The sequence below is a fragment of the Pimephales promelas genome, chromosome 22 (genome assembly GCF_988280905.1).
Source record: "Pimephales promelas chromosome 22, fPimPro1.hap1.1, whole genome shotgun sequence".
Taxonomy (NCBI): domain Eukaryota; kingdom Metazoa; phylum Chordata; class Actinopteri; order Cypriniformes; family Leuciscidae; genus Pimephales; species Pimephales promelas.
In genome coordinates, this window is record NC_142790.1 from 24,088,275 (window position 1) to 24,108,350 (window position 20,076).

Here is a 20,076-nt window from a genome sequence, read left to right on the forward strand (position 1 = left end):
CATGTAAACAAACCATAGGCCTACCACTTTAGCCTATCTCTATACTTAACTTTATTCATTTCAATTCGTAACTTTATCTCTATTTATGAATTTCATGTCCTCTGATTTTATATGAATTCTTTTAAAAACTGTTAGGTTTGCTAAAGTTTTGCCACCTGAACACTCATTCTTATTTCCATCTACTGTAGGCTATACATAATTTATCCCACTTATAGTTTGAATGTCAACCGTCTCACGTTAATCATTAATTGATATCTAATGCATTATTGCACAATACATAAAATTCCTCATCTTTCAGACACAAGGTATGCCAAATAATTCAAAGTTGCTTGCATTCAGAAGCTGCAATGTCATTGGGAACCCACAGCGTTAGCATTAGCATGTTAGCTTTACAGATTTCAAGGTAGCCTAATAGTTTTTTTGGTTAGCACTCCCATGTTAACTGAACACAAGTAGTACAGACTAGTATTTTAGCCAAAGATATTTGCTGCTTTTGAAGAAGCTTGTCTGTATTGAAGTAAGTTAGCATGAAACATGATTTTCCTTATCACTAACTATCCTGGTGTTTTGGTATTTATAATAACCTATTAGAGGTATTGGGGGATTTAATGCCTTTTTGTTACAACTGTAGCAGTTATAGCTATGTTTTGTTTGTTTGTTTTTCAGTTACATTGATCAAACTACAATATGAAAGGCTATCCAGTTTTTCTGGTTACTAGCTATATACTAGGCTACCTGTACACTTAAATTATGGTTGCTACAAAAGAACTAGTGTCCTTTTTCTTATGGAGACTGTAGACTGAAGTAAAACATGCTCACACCAGCGAATCTTTTAAGCTAAAAGAAAGTCTCTGTAAGTATATTACATATCAGCAATTCTGTTTGTTGTGATGTTGAACTGAGAACTGAAAACCACATGTAGCCTACTACTTCACTAATGTTTGGTCTATACCAGTCCTGCAAAGTTTAGCTCATGCCTGCCTCAAGACACCTACCTGGAAGTTTCTAGTATGCCTAGTAAGACCTTGATTATCTGGTTCAGGGAGTAAACTCTGCAGAATAGTGGCCCTCCAGGTCAGGAGCAGGATTGGACATCCCTGGTCTAGTGTTTCTGTGTGACAAAGCTGCTGCTGTTGTTTATATAGTTTTATTTTCCTTTGGATTACTTTAAGGGTTCATAAGAGACGAGTTGTATCTGGCAGCGCTCACATTCAATTTAGGTCAATTCACTGACCTACTTTTTTACTGTACGATGATAATTACACATGGCAGTCTCAACGAGAGGAGCGTTTCCACATCACTAAGGCAGCTTTGTGTGTGTTTGTGTGGCGTCGGACGTTCTTGATCCAGTGTGAAATTAATATTTATTTTAAAACATCCTCATTAAATGCTAGCCATGGATGCAAGCGTTGCATGCCAGCTTTGGTTTGTTTAATGCAAGCGATGTAGCGTGGTGTAGGGAAAAGGATGCGAGTTATCTGACCACACTAATTTTTTGACAGAGTGTATTTTCGGGGATGGACAAAAGACCAACGGCATCAATTTAAAGTTGTTTTTTCAGACACAGTACATACTTGTGTAATTGACTGTTCTTCACTGACTGATCATTATTGTTTATGACAATATTGACGAAGAAACAAAGTATAAGGCACTTTCCAAGAATAAGGTACAAATCGATGTGCCATTTAAGACTTGTCTTGATGTTTTTCCACTGTATTCAATCATAAACAATGACATAATTTTGGCATAAAACACAAATTGGGTTTAAACTATATTCAGACATAAAATAAAAAAAATAATGGCATACCTTAAATAAATAAATAGAAAATAAAACACTACATGTAATATTTAGTCAAACTAAATGAAGGTTCATGTTTCTGTAATTTTTTTCTTACCCTATTTGTGGAAAGCGCTATTGCAAATGTGAAGCCAATTCACGATTGAAGAGATGTTAAATGGCAAATGTTTATTCAAACACTGATACAGCACAGTTTTTATTCATCTACCATGTTACTAGAGGGAAACAGAACCATGTTACGTTAGAAACAAACTGTGTATTAACAGAGTTTGACTTTATTTGTCTGTCAGGCCGCGCAACATTAACACATAACATCACTGTAACAGATTTCGACTGGATTCATTCCTATCCAAACCGAATCTCACGTCACTGTGTCGATGATAGTGACACAGAGTGCTACAGAGTCAAATGTTTCTCAGAAAACACACACACACTGCTACCTGCATGCTTACCTGCATGGCATTTCTAAAATCATTAACAGGTATCCAAACAATCTCTTGACAAATTAGACATAACATACAGTGTGTTCTGGTGTGATTTAAAATAAGTGCATCTATAAAGATTGTCAACAAGTAGTTTATATTCAGTATAAATAATCACACTTGCAGCTGCTACACATATGCATCATTTACAAAAAGGAAACCAAAAAATACATGTGAAATATCAAACTACCATGCATTGGCTACAGCTGTGCTGAAAGAGTTTTGTGGTTTATAAGAATACAGACTTCTATAGAAATGTTTCAAAACAGAATCCTCTCTTTAAAATACCATTTTGGCACATTAGTTTACAGTTTATAAAACGTTACACAGTAAATTAACATGGAATTAAATGTCTCCGCTGTAGTTTTTAACAGCTAAGCTATGACGCTAGATTTCCTCATCGCAAATCACTTTGTAAACAGTAAAGCCATTTTTTTTTCTTAGTGGGCTACTCAAGTGTATAAAACATTTAATAATAACGGTTTGGCCTAAAAAGCTGGAGCTCACAGTGGTTTAACCACAGTTAGGTAATCAGTATGGAATATTGTCTAGCAGTACAGTTATTTCTGTTATGCAAATATACAGTTGAGAAAAGAGTGGGACATTAAATTAATCTCATTAGTATTTTTCATGTTTGGAATTGGATTAAAACGGTTACATACACTATCCGTGTATGGACCAAATCTAAAACGTCTATTGAAATATACATGAACATACTTTTTACGTACAAATCCCTACAGATACATAGAGTATGTAAAGTATTTGTATTGCAAGTAGTAAACGTGAAGTGCATGTCATTTTATGACTATCATTTGCTACAGAGAATATTCTAAGCACTTATGGTCATTAGAAAGTTAAAATGACAGTTTTCAGAGGAGTGCACTGCACAGATTGGAAAACAGTATTTTTTTCTATTTCAAGATCTGTTTTTTTTTTCCCCCTAATTTGTGTGTTTAGAATTTGGCAGCACCAAGTTTAAAAGTTATTTACAGAATACAAAAATAAGAGTTTCAGCTAGCATAGTTATCATTGTATGAATAAGTGAATGGTGTCTATGAAAGTATGACTATATGAAAAAATCTTTTAGATATCTGTGATGTTAAATACTTGAATACAGTGTTGCAGTTCAAACTTGGCACAGTCACAGTTTCATCTTCACAGTGTGGCATAAAAGGTAAGACCATTTCCATGTGATATACTGTCATATGTTTACAATGTTATTACCACAAAAGTAAACAGAATTAAGACCAAAACCTGGATTTTGTGCTTTTCTTTCTGTCATGTATATATATATAAATAAGTCGGTGAATCATCTCATGCATAACTGTGTAAAACATAGCAAATGTGTCTACGTAAAAAACACCCAACCTCTTCTGGTTTCTTCATTTGTTTGTTTTGTCAAGATAATGACTGACTACTCTTTAAAAACAGGGGTGGTGGATGTTCCCTTGTAAAAAACGTTCCTGGTATTATCTGGACTGTTTCCTCTTTCAGGGATGAGAATCCTGGTTTTTCTACGCAAGCTGGAGTCGTGGCTCTCGGGACCAGTTTCATTCATTTCCATGGGAGTGACCCGGATGGTGGAAATGGTCTGGATGGGATGGTGGTTACTGCCTGCTGGAGATACAATAGGGACAGTTGGCACAGCGACGGCTTTGGGAGCATTAGAGCCATTCTTCTTTCTGTCCGTAGAGCTGTTCCCATCTCTCACGGATTCAGAGCTCTCCGAGTCCCGATTCAAGTCGTTAAGCTCAAAGGACTGTCTTAAGCTGCTTTGGGACTTCCACGTCCAGGAGCCACTTCCATCCGTGGAGTGCGCATGCACCAGGGGTCTGCCGTTCTCCGGATGGGCTTCCACCCGAATGATGGCTCCAGTGCTTCCTTGACCTCCAGACTCCTCAGTTAGGCTCTTGTAGCGCTGGAGCGGTGCTGTGGAGCTGGTGTGGCTGCTGCTCTCAGAACTGGGAGAGCTTCCTTGCAGGAGACCTTGCTGCTTGGACATCGCAATGACTTGCATGATGCGCGGCTGGCCGTTAGAGTTAGTCCTAACCACCGGTACCTCATCGCCCTTCTCCACAGTCCTCTCCATGCTTTTCAGCCATTTGTCACGGGAGTTGTTTGGCAAGCCGCCCATGTTCTCCTGCGTCTCCTCTGGGATGTGGACCAACTGCGAGGAACCAGGCCGAGACTGGATGGATATCCGAGCACCGCCAGCGATTCCGCTGGGGTTGCTTGGAAGTGTTGTACTTCCAGTGGCCATTTTTAGATACGGGGTTCCAGGTCCTTGATGTTCACCGTTGATCCCCACAGCTGAGGGTTCAGAATTGTAGCGGACATCCATGCAGTTTGGAGGAGACTGTCCTGGTCCACCTTCCATGGCATGCAGGGAATGTTTATGGTTCTCATTCTTGCTCTTCCATTGCAACAGCAGCTGCTTGGATCGACTCGAATCTACCGAGGACGTGTGTATGGTGGCGTTCCGGAAGGCAGACTCGTCTATGGCGGGCGTATGCACTCTCGGCAAGGTGTTGAAGGTCACCATGTTCTCCTTGTGTGGAGGGCTGCGAGTATTGATGACCTCCACATCTCTGCGAGATTTTTTCAGGCTGCTTGGAGGTCCTGCCTGATGGTGTTGGGCACTGCGGTGTAGGATGCCCTCGGAGCATGAAGATGAGAGGCCGTCGCTGCCACTGCAGCTCTTGGCAGGGAGGTGGTGACCTTGATGGCACACGTCAGCCATAGTTCGATGAGAATCCCGAATGTGAAACTGACTTGTCCTTTTCTCCTTGCTCGGTTGAAAGTTCCCTACAGCAAACAAACCCTGGACAGACAAAACACAATATTTAATTGGAATTTCCCAACATACTTAATAATAAGGGTTTGCCAAGTGGGATCAACATCAACTGTTCTGATTTTATGGTTAGGCTCAGGCTGGATTTTGGAAATTTAAACTAATTTGGGAAGAAAGAGCTATAGTGCTTGGCTTATTTGATGGGAATGTTGTTCCAAAACCAACACAGATCTGATCGAGGAACAAGTCCTAGTTGGCTAAATCATGTTTTTTTAAAATGTTTTTATGTTGTGCACATGCAATTCAATCTGATGAAGATGCTTTGAAATGCTATGAGATATATAATAAAATGCCTATATTCATCTCACCAGGTAAACAGCGATGCCCCCTCCAAGCAGGAAGCCCAGGTAAACGTCAATGGCGTGGTTCTTGTGCTGAATAATGCGGGTTAGGCCACATATGATGGCACTGATAATAAAGGAGAAGACCAGAAGAGGCTTCAGCAGTTTGGATGAGTCAGTCAACGTGCTGTTGAAGTACATCTGCACAAGAAAGAGATGATCACGATGACAGATTTGCTGTGATGTTTCCAAGCTGTAGCAGAATCAGGTAGTGAGCCAAAACCATACGCTTTTCATTGAAAATGTTCAAAGACACTTTGATAATTATAATAATCTTCAAACACTTAAGACAAAAATGAATAAACCACAGGGAACATGAATCAGCTGATTTGAGATTAACATAGACCACATTATTGCTACACCAATGAATCACATTTTAATCATTTGAGTATTTTGTGATTGGAAAGACCCAAGAGTTGCGAGTTGGTCGGTGCCCAGAGAAATGATTCAGTGTCCTTTGAAAACAACCTTTATGACTCTTAACTGACATTAGAACACTATTTACATGACCAAACACATTTTAAGCTCCTTATGCAAATTTGGGGTAAGATTGTGCATGTAAACACATTATTTGACATCTAAATTAGCCAATTCATTTTTTATGCAAATGTAAATACCTTTAGTGGCCTTCTGTCAACATATAATGTGCACATGGTTCATGTTGGTTTGTTTTTTTCTTTCAAGAGCAGAAAAAAATTAGAATGATAGTTTTGCTATTTAACAGCATTTTGTTGAAATATGTAAAGGCTCAAATTGTTTTATTCCTACCCTCGAATGGACAATTACATACAAACACAAACACACAACTCAAAGGGGTCAACACTCACACGTTTTGCTACTTTGACAAGGTCCACTAAACTATATGAAGGCATCTGGTTGTTGCAGCACAAATAACAGTAGAGAGCTGTAGTCCTTTTATCCTCACATCAGGTTCAGTTTTTCACAGAAGGTGACATGAGTGCAGCTTTTTTATCTGTTAGTCTGAATTGAAAGTGTCTGAATACTTCTAAATGACTGACTTTTACTCACCGAGACATACACGGCAGCAAAGGATGCCAGTGTTGCATGCTGTGACGGGAAGGATTTTCTAAAATAAATGAAAGCAATTCCGATCAGTTCTGGCATCAAAAGAGTTGGAAACAAGAATACATTAGACACATTTGAAACATTCCTACACATTGCGTTAGAGGTGGTTTTTAGTGTATTGCTATGCAGTTGTGTTCTATATACCAATACTGCTACTGATGATGACAGATGAAATAGATCTCCCCTTAATTCGAGCCGTTATAGCCATTCAGCATTACTGTGTAATTAAAAAAGCTATCAATTTTAACATTTATTAGGCTTTAAAAATATAACAACTTTTAATTCAAGTGAACTTAAAACAATCTTCACATAAACCCATTGTAATAAATGCAAATACAATACAATACAAATACAATATATCAGGGCTCATTTTTTTCTATTGGCCCAGTCAGACTAGTTCAGATTTTTACTTGCCCTGTCATAAAGCACAAAAAGTTATTGTCCCATGTAACCTGGTAAACAGTGCTTTAAGATTATCAAGGTACTTCTAACAGGTAGAACACAGTCTTCACTGCATAAATTATAGATTAAAATACAGACTACAAAAGTTATTAAGTCAAGTGCAGTGAGCGATTTTCTCTTTTTCTTTTGTTCTTTGATTATCCTTAATGACAGACAGCAGCAGATTTATTAGGCTGCGGTCAATTTAAGACCCGATGCACATCACGTGGATCTGACATCCCATTTTCTCACAACCCTTTACGTTCAGACTTCATTTAACTCATTTGAGACTGTACTCGCAAGGATACGCTGATTTCACGCAGCTGCCATTTTGAAACCGAAAGCGAGGCTCCGGTGGGAAGAATCCCGAAAGTACAGATAGACAACAATGCCTTGGACTACCAACCTGAAGCTGCTGTTGCCGCGATTTAAACTATTAGATGTAAATATCCAATATAGGATATGTATATAGTTCGTTCCTGCTTCTTTTTTTATGTTCTGAATATATATATATATATAAAGTATATATAAAAAATGTACTTATAAATGTATAAATTTCACTGTATATAGTCTAAAGTATGAAAGAAATGTATGTACTTTTTTTAGAATAACAAATTTCTACATTAAACACAACAATACGCCATCGCATTCGCGGCTCTCCTATGATTAAAGGTGACACTTCCGCTTTTCTTGCCACCAGAGCCATTTCAAAATGGCGGCTGCGTGAAATCAGCGTATACTCTGCAAAAAGGGCATTTTGGCATAATTTTGTGTTTTTGTCCGTTCGAGTGCTGTCTGAAGCGGCCTTCTGTGCGCACAAGTGTGTGTGTTTAGTTTATTTATTTATATAGTACAATAAAACAGGAGTCGACCACTGTGCTGTAGATTGGAAGATTGGAAAAGTAATTTAAACACAGACAGGAGATTTACAGACAGCATTTAAAATCATTTGTTTGAATAAGAGCGTGATCATGTAATGTCTCTCTAGCAAAAGCATGACGGGGAAAAAAACCTGGATGATGCGTTAATAGTGTTAAATTAAAAGTTAACTTTGACAGCACCCCAGACAGCAAACTGACATTGAATCAACGTGGAAACGACGTCTCTCATGACATTGAAACAACGTTGATTTGCTCATCGAATTAACGTTGAACCAACGTCAGACGCGGCATTCTTCAAAGCTAAATGAAATCGAAAATTGGTTTGCTTTCATAACGTTGAAACAACGCGTTGATTTCAAGTTGATTTTCCGTTAGTTTTGAAAGAATGACGCGTCTGACGTTGGTTCAACGTTAATTCGATGAGCAAAACTATGTCAGATCAACGTTGTTTCGATGTCATATTTCCACGTTGATTCAATGTCAGTTTGCTATCTGGGACTAATAGACAGATCAATAGATTCTGTAGATTCTGTCTGTGCGAATAGTAATTACTAATGTGAATGTTATAGAGACACTGTTTATGCCCATGGCTATTGGCTCTTTGGGAGACTCCCATGGTGCACTGAATCTGTTGAACCTAATGGTGTGTCTGCATGTTCTCTGACTGTTTAGAGGATAAATAAACATTCACAGTAGCACAGGTCACATAAGCAGGAAATAACCTGATTTGACTGCATATACCTTCGAAATCGGATGCAATTAACTTCCATATTATTAACACTTTCAAAACCTGAGACATCAGATTATATTTGCAGGTCTACGACAGATAAAGGACACAACAGCGAATCTAATTCAGACAGAGGGGGAGTTATAAATGAAGTAAACAATATCTTTGTATTTGTCAGCATAAATATGTATAAGCCACTTTAGTACTTCATTATTTAGCGAATCTACACTAGTGGAGAGATGGTCACCACCAGCCTCATCCGTTCCTTTGAAAACCAACCTTATTAAAAAGTACATCAAAAGCTGTTCAGTTAATCTACAGCCCCTATTCACAGGCTGCAGTGAGGCTTGGCTTTGATCTGTATGGGCTCCTGTGCCTGTATCGTTCGGATGAATTCCTGAGTGTCAAGAATCCACACGTGACTGGTACTTCAAGATTTTTTTTTATCAACTTGTCTGTATCAGCGGGTGTTAAGATAATCTGTTTCACATGACTGTGGCACTGTTAATCCAACAGAGATCTATCTCCGTTTGTCGAGAATCAGAGCTGTACCTGCCGGCGTTGATGACAGCAGCGTCAGATCCTGAGCAGATGTCCTCCAGGATGAAGAAACTTTCTTCACAGGAGGCATTGAGGTAAGTGTAGTTGGGCTTGCAGACAGTCAGGAAGTAAGGGGCGGGGTAACCCGTCGACAACTGGATGATGTCGGTAATCAAAGCAGTTGCACATAAGCCAAACACGTGAACGCCTGAAAAGAAAAAGACCGTTAATGCACTGATATCTGATTATTACTGGTGTTTACTTTAAATTGATAACAAGTATATTGGATAATTTTATTTATTACACAGCTCTGGGGAATCCTTGATTCTGATTTGGTCGATCACGCCATCCAGCGGCATGTTATTCCCAGATATCAACCGCTGAAAACAGATAACGCAGGCTCATCCGGGTTACTAAAGTCAGTAGCGCTATACTCTTGCTAGGAACTGTTTTTTTTTTTAGTTTTGCATTTGGTGAGCTAATAAAATATTAAAACTCAGTCAAATCAATATTTTGTGTGCAGCTATTTAATGGACTCGTGGACTCGCTCTCCATTATCATACAAACCTAGCTGCTGCCATTTTGTGTCTATTGCTTTGTACACTGTTGGATTATTAGATACAAACAGGTACGAATTTAAAACAGTTTAATCTGAAATCAATATCTCATATCTCCATAATTACTTATGTGGCGAAATGCTGTGTAACGAGTGACTGGATACCGTATCTCTTAAATGTCTGTCTAGTTTGAAATTGCCGCACTAGCAATGCTCTCTCCGCGGAAGCTTTGAGTTTAAAATATTTGAACTCAGATCAATATTTTGTGTCTTATTATTTATTTATAGCAAGTAGCCATGTAAAAGCGGGATAATGTACATCTAGTCGGTTGTTATCTCAGAATAAACCCCTTCAGGCTGATGCAAGACAGAGAGAACAACTGGCTGGATGTACATTTTATCCCTTACAGTTAGACAACTAGAAATATTGTGGGATCTCATAATCATTTGGCTATAATTAATCAGCTTATTCTACTGTTAACGATAACATTAAAAAGTCTTATCAGTCGATACCAATATGTCCACTGATATATTGAAAGATATGGGGTTTTTTTGTGTGTGTGCATTTAATGCGTAACTGGTATCCTTGTGAACATTGTTCACAACACAGAATTCCAGAAACAAAAATGTAACATTCCATGTGGTCCTTTAAAAAAAAAAGACTAATCAGGACAGAAAGAACATATTATCTGCTAGAAATGTGACCTACCCACAAACCTGACACCTCGCCGGACGAAAGAGTTAAAGTTGCAGCCGGCCGCATTGATATCGGCTTCAGCTCCACCTCCGCACTGCGCTCGCGACAGACAGCAGAACAGAATCCCCTCTCCGATCATGATCTGTGAACACGCAACACAACAAGACAGAGGTGGGAGTGGATCAAATGTTCAGAACTCCTCTCAGATTGCATTCAACGGTCTCATACTAACTCTTCATGGGGTTCTTTTTACCATGACACCAAATCCAGAAGCTCTGAAGTGAAGCCTCTAAACAGAACAGCCATAATGTTCTTGTCTACTTGTAAATGCACAGTTTTGATGAGCCATAATGCAATCAGCTGTCTCATGGGTTGAGAGAGCGGCCGTTTTGATCATTGCACGCTTATGTATTAATGCCCATCTTAAGCAGGGTTGTCACTGTGCATCAAAGGCACATCCATACGTAATCTGCTCCAGATCTGTCCACGTCGTTTCACCTCTCTGTCTTCTGATATCACGCACCCACTGACTTCTGCACAAACATTAGAGCTGTAAAGTGCTGAAGTGAACTATTAGAGTCAGACCGATTTATCGACAGGCCGATATTAGTCATTTTCCAAACTATCGGCATCGGCAGTTATAATGGCCGATAAATGAATATTTCAAAAATAAAATAAAAACGGACGAAACACGCTTCAACAATGTCATGAGTGTTGGAGATGTATAGTTTGTCCACCAGAGGGCACAAGTTTCTTTTTAAAATGCATTATCATAATATTAAAACTCATAAAGAACTACAAATAACTAATGTTAGGAAAATATGTTAATGTTTTGTTGCGCATTTCTGGAAAAAAAAAAGAAAAAAAAATATCGGCCGATATATCGGAATATCGGATTTTAAACCAACAAATAGTTGTATCGATATCGGCCTTCAAAATCCTTTATAGGTCGGGCTCTATGAACTATAATACAGTACTTAATATTTATACAATATAATATATTGTTAAAGGAGCCGTATGCAAGATTGTGGCCAAAACTGGTACTGCAATCACTTTTTTATCCTTCTTCACTCGAGGTTGCCAGATATGCTGCAGGATCCAGCATGAACGTAGGCTGCTACAAGAAGCTTCCAATGCCAATGAGTGTTTTTTTTTCTGTTTATCATTTATTTCGGACTTTGTCACAAAGTATTTCAGATTCATATGGAGTTTTTTTGGTTTCGCAACGTTAGACATTTCTTTATCCGATTCCGACGTGTGTATCTGATGTTGTGGTAACTAGAGAAGAGCTGGCAACCCGAATGCGCAACACTACTGACTCCGTGATTGGTAGATCGGTGGAGGGTGGCGAATCAGATCAAAACACAAATGTGTTCAGCTCAATTAGGCTGAACATACTCAACAGCTAGCAATCTTCTATTCTATATTGCATATGTCGCCAGTTGAGGAGTTTAAATCCCAGTGGGATCACGGGATTGATATCGGCTGTGCTCTACGCTCCAGCCTAAAGTATACGATCTAAACATTGGCTCGTCCATGTGCCACGCCGTGTCCTGAATCGGATCCCAAAAGCATGCAGATCCCACCATCCCATCCCATCTGACCAACTCGGCTCTCAGACACTGATATCGAGTCATGACACCTGGAGAAACAACAGGACATCTCAATGCCTGCAGTCACTTCCTGCCTGATGCTAAATCAGGCCTATGTAGGTAAACAGATTTTACACCCAGGAATGCACTAAGGAAAAGAAGGAGTAGGTCATTTTTAATGTCATTATTGGACAGCTAAAATGAGTTTTTAGACACACTTTGTTATGCATTTTTAATGCAGCAGAACTTGCTGAGAAAAGATGAAAATGTGATCAGAGATCTCTATGCTTCCTAAATTATTTAATTACCTAAAATAGCTAGCATGGTGGCCACATGCTGCATAGAAAAGCACATCGGGTGTCTTTCTAATGCTAGTCATTTTGGTCGTTCAGTGAGTGCTTTCTGTTTCTCTTTCCTGTACTGTAGGAATGAAAAAATCACTTTTATGCAACAGTCAACAAAAAATTCATTCATTTCACATGTCTACTCTGTACTTTCAAAAGAGAACAAAGTCTCAAACCGTGCTCATATTTGCAAAGTCTGCTAAAAAATGTCAGAGGTTTCAGTATGAACATTTTTCATTAAAGTCACCCAAGGCCAGATTATTCATCCGTTTTAATATTATAGCTCTATACTATTGTTGAATATCAACTAATGTGTGCATTTTATTGTTCCTAAGGAAGTCTAAAAGTAAAAGTTTATCTAAACCCTTATATAAAGCAATACAATTACCTTCTGGGCATATTTAGATGTTGTTTTACTGGAGAGTCATCGTGTTAATATGATATATTCAATCTTATTATGTTATTGCCTGAAGATAAAAATCATAAAATGTAAAGAAATTTGATGACATGCTTGATAAATGTTTGACCTTAATATTTTTTAAAAAATGCCTGCGGTGTATTTAGACAATTTACCAAGTGTGAAGATGATCTCGGTCTATGTTTGATTCTTTAATTTGCCTCTAAATAGAGTAACTATCATCTACAAATAAGTTCAGAAGATCAGAGAGATGAGAACTCATTAGCGCCAAGTGCCCATTAGCGTTCGTGAAACCAACCATCCTTCATTTCAGAAACAACAGCAATCTGCCCCAAAAACTCGACGTGAATTTGAGTGTGAAATAATCTGATTTTCAGTACGAGTGAACAACCAAACTACCAAAAAATCCACAATAAAGCCTGCTGCAAAACTGCACCCATCTCCTCTAATACTAGCAGTTAACCTGAGGACTCCTTGCTAGCTAGAAGAAGAGAACAGCAAATTCACTGTGTCATTAGGGCATCCTCAGAGGGCTGGCAGACGTTCTGGCAGTGCACTGATGTACTGATGGTGTCATAGAGTTGAGGAGAGAAAGATGCTATCTGACAGCTCATTGCTCACGGAGTAGCGTGAGGAAAATCTCATTGTGTATTTTAGCAATTCGTGCCCAAGCTTTCTTTTCTGTAGTGTCAGATAAGGCTCTGAAGGGGAGGCCAGTTGGTGTGTGTCAGCTGTGATAATAGACCACAGCCAAACTATACATTTACTCAAGTAGGACATGCTCCTGCATCCACATCCATAGTTTGCCCTGGAACAACTTTCCTGTCATAGAGTTTTCAGTTTAGTTTGGAAAAGATATTCAACATTTATCAGCAAGTCAAAATTTATGAGCATAGCTGTATTTTCCACTTTCAGCTTACCGGTAGTTGTCTGTCTGTGACATAATCTAAAAATCCTAAACAGTGATTCTGCAAAATGCAATTTATTCCTGTGATGGCAAAGCTGAATTTTCAGCATCATTACGCCAGTCTTCAGTGTCACGTGATCCTTCAGAAATCAACTGTCGTGGTTTGGCCGTGCATTATAACCCAAGAAAGAACAAAGGAACAGGAAAGAGGAGTGAACTAATCAGGACTATTGCAACTAATGAATGAACTAGAACTAATGCCTGCTACAGACTTAGCAATCCTATAAGATAATTACAAATCACACTGGGTATGACGTATACTGTACGATGATGACTCCTATTGAATCATAGGCTACGATGCAAGTTAGTATAGATAGAAGAATAAAACTTGGTAAACAAATAGAGCAAGATGAATCTCACTTTGGCAATTGTGGTTTTTATGTGTGCTGAAAAAAAGGAAGAGGAAGCGAACGAGGAGAATATGGTCAATGCTAGGGAAAAAAGGCCAACTTGTCATGCCAATTTCGCAAATGGAGCTTGAGGTAAGAATTTGTACGTTTTAGCGTTGTGTCGCAATAATCAATACGCCATTTCATGTTTCATAGTAGACGTAGGTCGTAACTAGTGATCGGGCGATATATCGGCCGGCCGATATTTGCGTTTTTTAATGCGTTCGCGTTAGTTTTTTCCACGGCATTATTTATAGACTTTATATCGCAGTGAAATCAGAGACTAGACATGTTCATTGTATTTTATGTAGAAAAATTTAAACCATGGCAGTTAATAGGCACTTTATCATTCTGTGTGCAATAGTATAATTATTTTATTTATGCTTAAATATTTATTTTCAGCACTGAACTTTTTTTTTTTTGTTCTACCTCATTGTTTTTAATATTTGTTAAATATTGTTTATCTACTTGTTCTGGTTCTACCTCACATGTTTTTACTATTTGTTAAATGCTTTTTTTAAGTTAAATAAATGTTACTTTTATTAAATTGAGACCTGTAACATTTGTTAAAATCACGTCATTTTTATGATGTAAATGAGCTCTATGCACGGCGGTATTTACGGTGAAGGATTAAGGATGCTCGATAACTTCCGCCGATCGTACAGTCCAATGCAATACCGAGAATTTATATTGAATTTTATACTCCATGGTTATACTAAAGAAACGTTAGTCACAAAAACAGATAAAACAGACACCCCTCGTTGTGTTTATGCTTCTTTTTAAAATTATATTAAATAAACATAACTATATATAAAATTACATCTAAACGTATGTACGTTTCGTTTCAAAGACGGGAGGACAGTCAATTTTGAAGACTCTGCCATAATCCCGTTTTCCTCCGCTTAAATCTCCACAACCGCAAATGGACGAGCATCCTTGCGTCAAATGCGGAACTTATGCGTGCATATAGCCCATTGAGGGAGCAAAATGTATCGGCTCAAGAAAACCGGCAACCCGTATTGGTCATCATCGGCTAAGGCCGATGAGAAAAAAACGGTATTGGTATCGGCACTAAAAAAATCCATATCGGTTGATCCCTAGTCGAAACATCAAATACCGTGAGATGATCATGCTAAACTTCTGACATAGTCAGAGAATTAAACCAGGCTGTCTTTGGTTGAAAAAATGTGAAAACAGCCATCTTTGAACCTCTCTCACTGTATGATGTAGAACCGCTGTTTAGGAGCCACGGCCACAGAAATCGCCACGATTGGTCATCTTTTGTCTGGGACAGACCAAAATGTGGACTGGTCATAAGGCAAATCAGGAAAACCTAAATTAAACATCAATGTGACACTAATATGCTGAATTGCTGCTCAAGAAACATTTATTCTTATTATGCAGAGTAGACTAGACTCTATGCCGATCGCTCTGGCACTGCGAGATTAGTGTTATGATTGTTTGAATAGTCATGTCCAGCTTGGCTGAAACACAAAGTGCCTTAATACACACACACAAATAAAGACGCATGTTTACCCATATGCAGGAATGTACAGTATCCAGAAGCATGAGTGCATCTTGTATGTATGTATGTGTGTGTAGCACTACAGGGTTAGACTGACCGTAATAGCAGGAGCTGCGAAAGCAAGGCTGAGGAGCATGAGGAAGGGAATAACCTCATGCGTGGGTTCGATATAAGGCAGACTCAGACTGCGGTCGTGGCAGCTGAAACCCCAGCGGACCGGTTTGAAAATGTCCGTCCACTCCAGGAAATACACACTGACCACAGATGAGATCAGGAGAGGAAGCTGTTAGAGATGAGAAAACATCACATAACTCTTCAACAAACATTTTCAAGGTATTACATTGTCCACCACGTAACATGTCCCTTTGGAAATGCACATACTGTCTGCCTGACATTATTGCAAAATAAACCCGTTACAAAATAAATAATATCCTAGATATACGGAAGCCATTTAATGAGTTTAGGTCATTAATATAATAGACCAATGGGGACAGGAACACAGAATTGGAGTCACACTAACATTATAGAGAAAGCTCTTTGTGAATTAGAAACTCACATGGTGAAAATATGATTTGATTGGTTCTGGGGGGTGAATTGGTATGGCTTACACATTGAAATTCGATTGAAACAAATTGAATTGTTTTCACAATGATATATAGTTATAATAAACTATGCCATGTTTGAGAGCATATAAGTGCATAAATATTACCCATTTCATTTATGTAATGTATGACTGATAAATATACATCAAATATTAAGTTTGTTTATGTTAAATCTTAACGCAATGATATGTCATTCAAATACATAAATCTTAAAGGGGTGTTGATTTTGTTTTTGGACTTGAATGTTCAACAATACATTTTTCACATATTTTACATTGTTGCAGCACCTATCTTCCCAGTCTGTCAGTATCCGTTTAGTTTCCTTCCGAAATGCGCAATGTGCTCTGATGGGAGAAGGCTCAGTAATAACAATTATCTGGTATGTAAAACATAAAATCTACTGTAATTTAAGAAGTAGGCTTTTGATGTGTGCCATATCATGTGTTACGATTCTCTTTGACGTTCGTGTTTATGTAAATCTCCTACGGTTCGTCCCAAGTGCCAGTGCTTTGGTAGAAAATAGGCGTCAGTGGTATCGGCCGGTCACAACCCAACTCTGCAGAATCAGCACAGAACGGCAGCTGCTTGCTGTAACCATCTGCATATCACATGCCCGCAAGCTGACCTCGATCACTCTACTGTAAAGAAATTTAAGGTTTTTAATAACTGGCTTACCATGGTAAATACGACAAAACAATCTTCCATAAAATATACTGGCCGATTTTGCGAACAAACTTGCTCATTTGTGGAATAATTAAGGTGATTATAGAGAAACAGTAAAAAAAAATAGATCAAATTTCACTTTTTTCTGATTGAAAATCCATTTCCAATCACGTTATGGAAGAATAATGGGTTGTGAATGCATTTCATGTTGATTTTAAGATGATCCCAAATGAATAGAAGAGGTGAAACTGAGGTCTTAATAATTGATTGCTGTAATTGGGGGGTATAGTGTTTCTTAGAGGCTATTTTCAGATCCATGCGGGACAGGCACCATCACCGCAGGTACAGATGGTGTCCGCTTGGTGAAGGACCGGTTACGATAAGAGTATTGCCTGTGGAAACTTCAATGAGGTATTGACATGCACAAAATCCAGCCGTTCCTGCTTAAAACCTTCACATATGTTAATCCGGATCTTCTAGACCTTTATTTACAAAGACTTTTGCAAACCTCACAGAAAAACAGCAAATGGAGGAATGAATAAATGAATTGAAATGTCTGATTCAGCACAACCCTGCATAATGTATGAGTGCACGCTTAGATCTTCCTCTTAAGTACTAGATCACGTGTTTTGTGTAAGCATGTGCGGTGTGGAAGCTGCACTGCCTCAATTCTTCATGTCACACTGACCTACATATATTCCACTAACCCCTTCGTGATGTATGGAGAGCAAAGCAGTACCTCCTGGGGCGAACATCTAAGAAGAGCTGAGAGAAGACCAGCATCCCAGTGCTGACATCACTCTATGCCAGTTAGTCATACATATCAAACTATAAATGATATTTACAAGGAAAATATCTACCGAAATTATTTATACATTTCTAATTATAGAAATGTATAAAATATTTTAATTTAATGCAAAAATAATAAAGCTAGAGATTAATTTTTGTTTGCACACTGTGCTTATTAAACGCAACTAAAAGTTAATACGGCTCGACAATAAGGACTGCCCGATGGCCCAAGATTGCAGTTGATGCAACTGTCAGCTGGCAAGTCTGTTGTATCTTAACTGAACATAAAAATTTGAGAAAGAAATGCATGTGTAATTATAGTATATTGGAGTATATTGGATCCGTGCAGCTCTTAAAGTGACAGCAGGCTAAAAAACCTGTCTTTGTTTTAAAGACAATGACTAGGTCTATTTTATTTATTTATTACTTTTTGTGGTGGGGCCACTGAAAATGTTGGCAGGGCAAGTAAAATTGAACCAATTCAGAAAAAATCCTTAGCATTAAGTTTGATTTTTTTTTAACAGTCCAAGATTCAAATCAATTACAAACAGCTATAAAGAATAAGAAACGTTTAAAATAAATGATTCTATATTATAGTGAATTTAAAAATTATTTTAAATATTTAAAATTGTACATCAATATATTTACTATATTTTATTATTATTTAATTTTTTACTTTATGTCAACAGCAGCACTGGTGAATAAAGCTTATAAAGTATCTAAAAAGCTTGATTGTTTCTCCTATAGCAATGACATTAAATAGATAACAAATCGGTTTTTTCTTTCTTTTTTGGGATAATTATAATATGAACTCGAACATTTGTTTGAATTCTCCTAAGAAATTTAGCAGAAACATCTGACTTGAAGTTGATACTTAGAAACCTGAATAGAAAGTCCATTCATGATCTATGAAAGAGCATCATGGGCAATAACATAACATCTCTTCGGATTTAATTTTAAAACTATTGCTAGTCATACAGTACATTGATTTACAATTTAGTAGGCCTACATTTATAGATTCAGACTGTAATACATAGGCTAAATATTTATCCTGATGGAATTGTCATATTCGGATATCCTAAGTTGTCACCTGTCAAATCAAACGTGCAAATGTAAACAGATAGTCACTTACCTCCACGAAATAAAAGCATGGCAGCAGTGTCACGCTCTCTTTTATCATCTTCTCTTTCAGTCTTTCTCTCGCAGACATCGTATTTATGTCCTTTAAAAACGCTAATAACCTGTTGTGTCCTAAGCGTCCACCTTCATTCAACAATACAAGCCGTCTATATCAGCTGCTGCTGCTCCATTCAGATGCATGATGTGGGTGCAAACAGAAACAAACGACACACAGTCTACTACACCCTTCACAAATTACACACGCTATCTGTAGTGGAGTGGAATATGATTGAAATTGAAAATACAGACAGAGAGGAAAATATTGCCGGCAAGATGACATCAGATTTTTCGGATGAGGGGCTTTCGTCCTGAAGCGCATGCGCAAAAGCTGTAGGCTACATTCCTCCAGTCATTCGCATTATTATTAATAATGTCACAAATACGGTAGCCAAACCGTTGAACGTGTTCCTGTAGAATAGGGGATGAATTAAAGGTATTTTTTATTATTATAAAAAGGCATTCAGTGTTCAGAACAGGCTACAACATACAACAATTACCAAAGTGGTATGGGATTCAATGGGGTCCAGTACACAATGCAATGCATGAGCAATTCAAAACAGCTTGAGCTAGCCTATTTAACACGTTATTAATGATCAAGGATACTGTAAAATAGAGAAAGAGAAATAACACTGCAAATTTAAGTAACTTTGATTATAATATAAAATGATATTTGTTGTAAAGGCAACAGTGTTGTTCACTGGCCAAACAAACACTGATTATTCTACTCAACAATGTCCTTTTCTCTGCAGCTGTAGGCTATATGGTTGACCTATGCCTGGAGAATTAAACTCTCAAAAATCTTAAAAAAAAAAAAACATCTCAAATGTTTATTATTTACCTAGACAGCAATGAGATTAAATTGAGAACAAATGGGGCTTTATAGACAAAATAGACACTTTGAAACCTGACTGAGAACTGTCTGAGAACATTTATAGAGTCAACTATGGAATTTGTCATATTATTCTGAAATCTTAAGTTGATTTCAACTGTTAAATCAATGCAGAGAATGCAGTTCACTGGAATACAGTATGTGGTTGACGCATGCGCGCAAGATCAACGAAGTTTGGCCACTCATCGCCTTCTGTCAGTGTCAGGAGTCAGGACCTTTCTTTTATTGTCTATGGTCAGGACGAACCTTTTTCAGATTGGCAATGCTCCCGCAATAAATAAATGGCAATAATTTATAATATTTACACGTATAAAAAGTA

General features: G+C 37.9%; 1 protein-coding gene and 1 long non-coding RNA gene across 2 annotated transcripts; one reads left to right on the top strand and one right to left on the bottom strand.

Moving 5' to 3' along the window:
- Positions 1-1,940: 1,940 nt before the first annotated feature.
- plppr4b (phospholipid phosphatase related 4b) lies at positions 1,941-19,180 on the bottom strand. The gene is made up of 7 exons (XM_039671273.2): positions 18,822-19,180; positions 15,733-15,918; positions 10,413-10,542; positions 9,160-9,355; positions 6,502-6,559; positions 5,440-5,613; positions 1,941-5,101 (listed from the first exon to the last, which is right to left on the bottom strand). Exons 1-7 carry the CDS (start codon positions 18,897-18,899, stop codon positions 3,695-3,697), a joined length of 2,229 nt encoding a protein of 742 aa, XP_039527207.2. The 5' UTR covers positions 18,900-19,180; the 3' UTR covers positions 1,941-3,694.
- On the top strand, positions 5,589-9,245 carry LOC148969622 (uncharacterized). The gene is made up of 3 exons (XR_016149186.1): positions 5,589-5,680; positions 8,942-9,032; positions 9,124-9,245. It is a non-coding gene; the product is annotated as an uncharacterized LOC148969622 (long non-coding RNA).
- Positions 19,181-20,076: the final 896 nt, after the last annotated feature.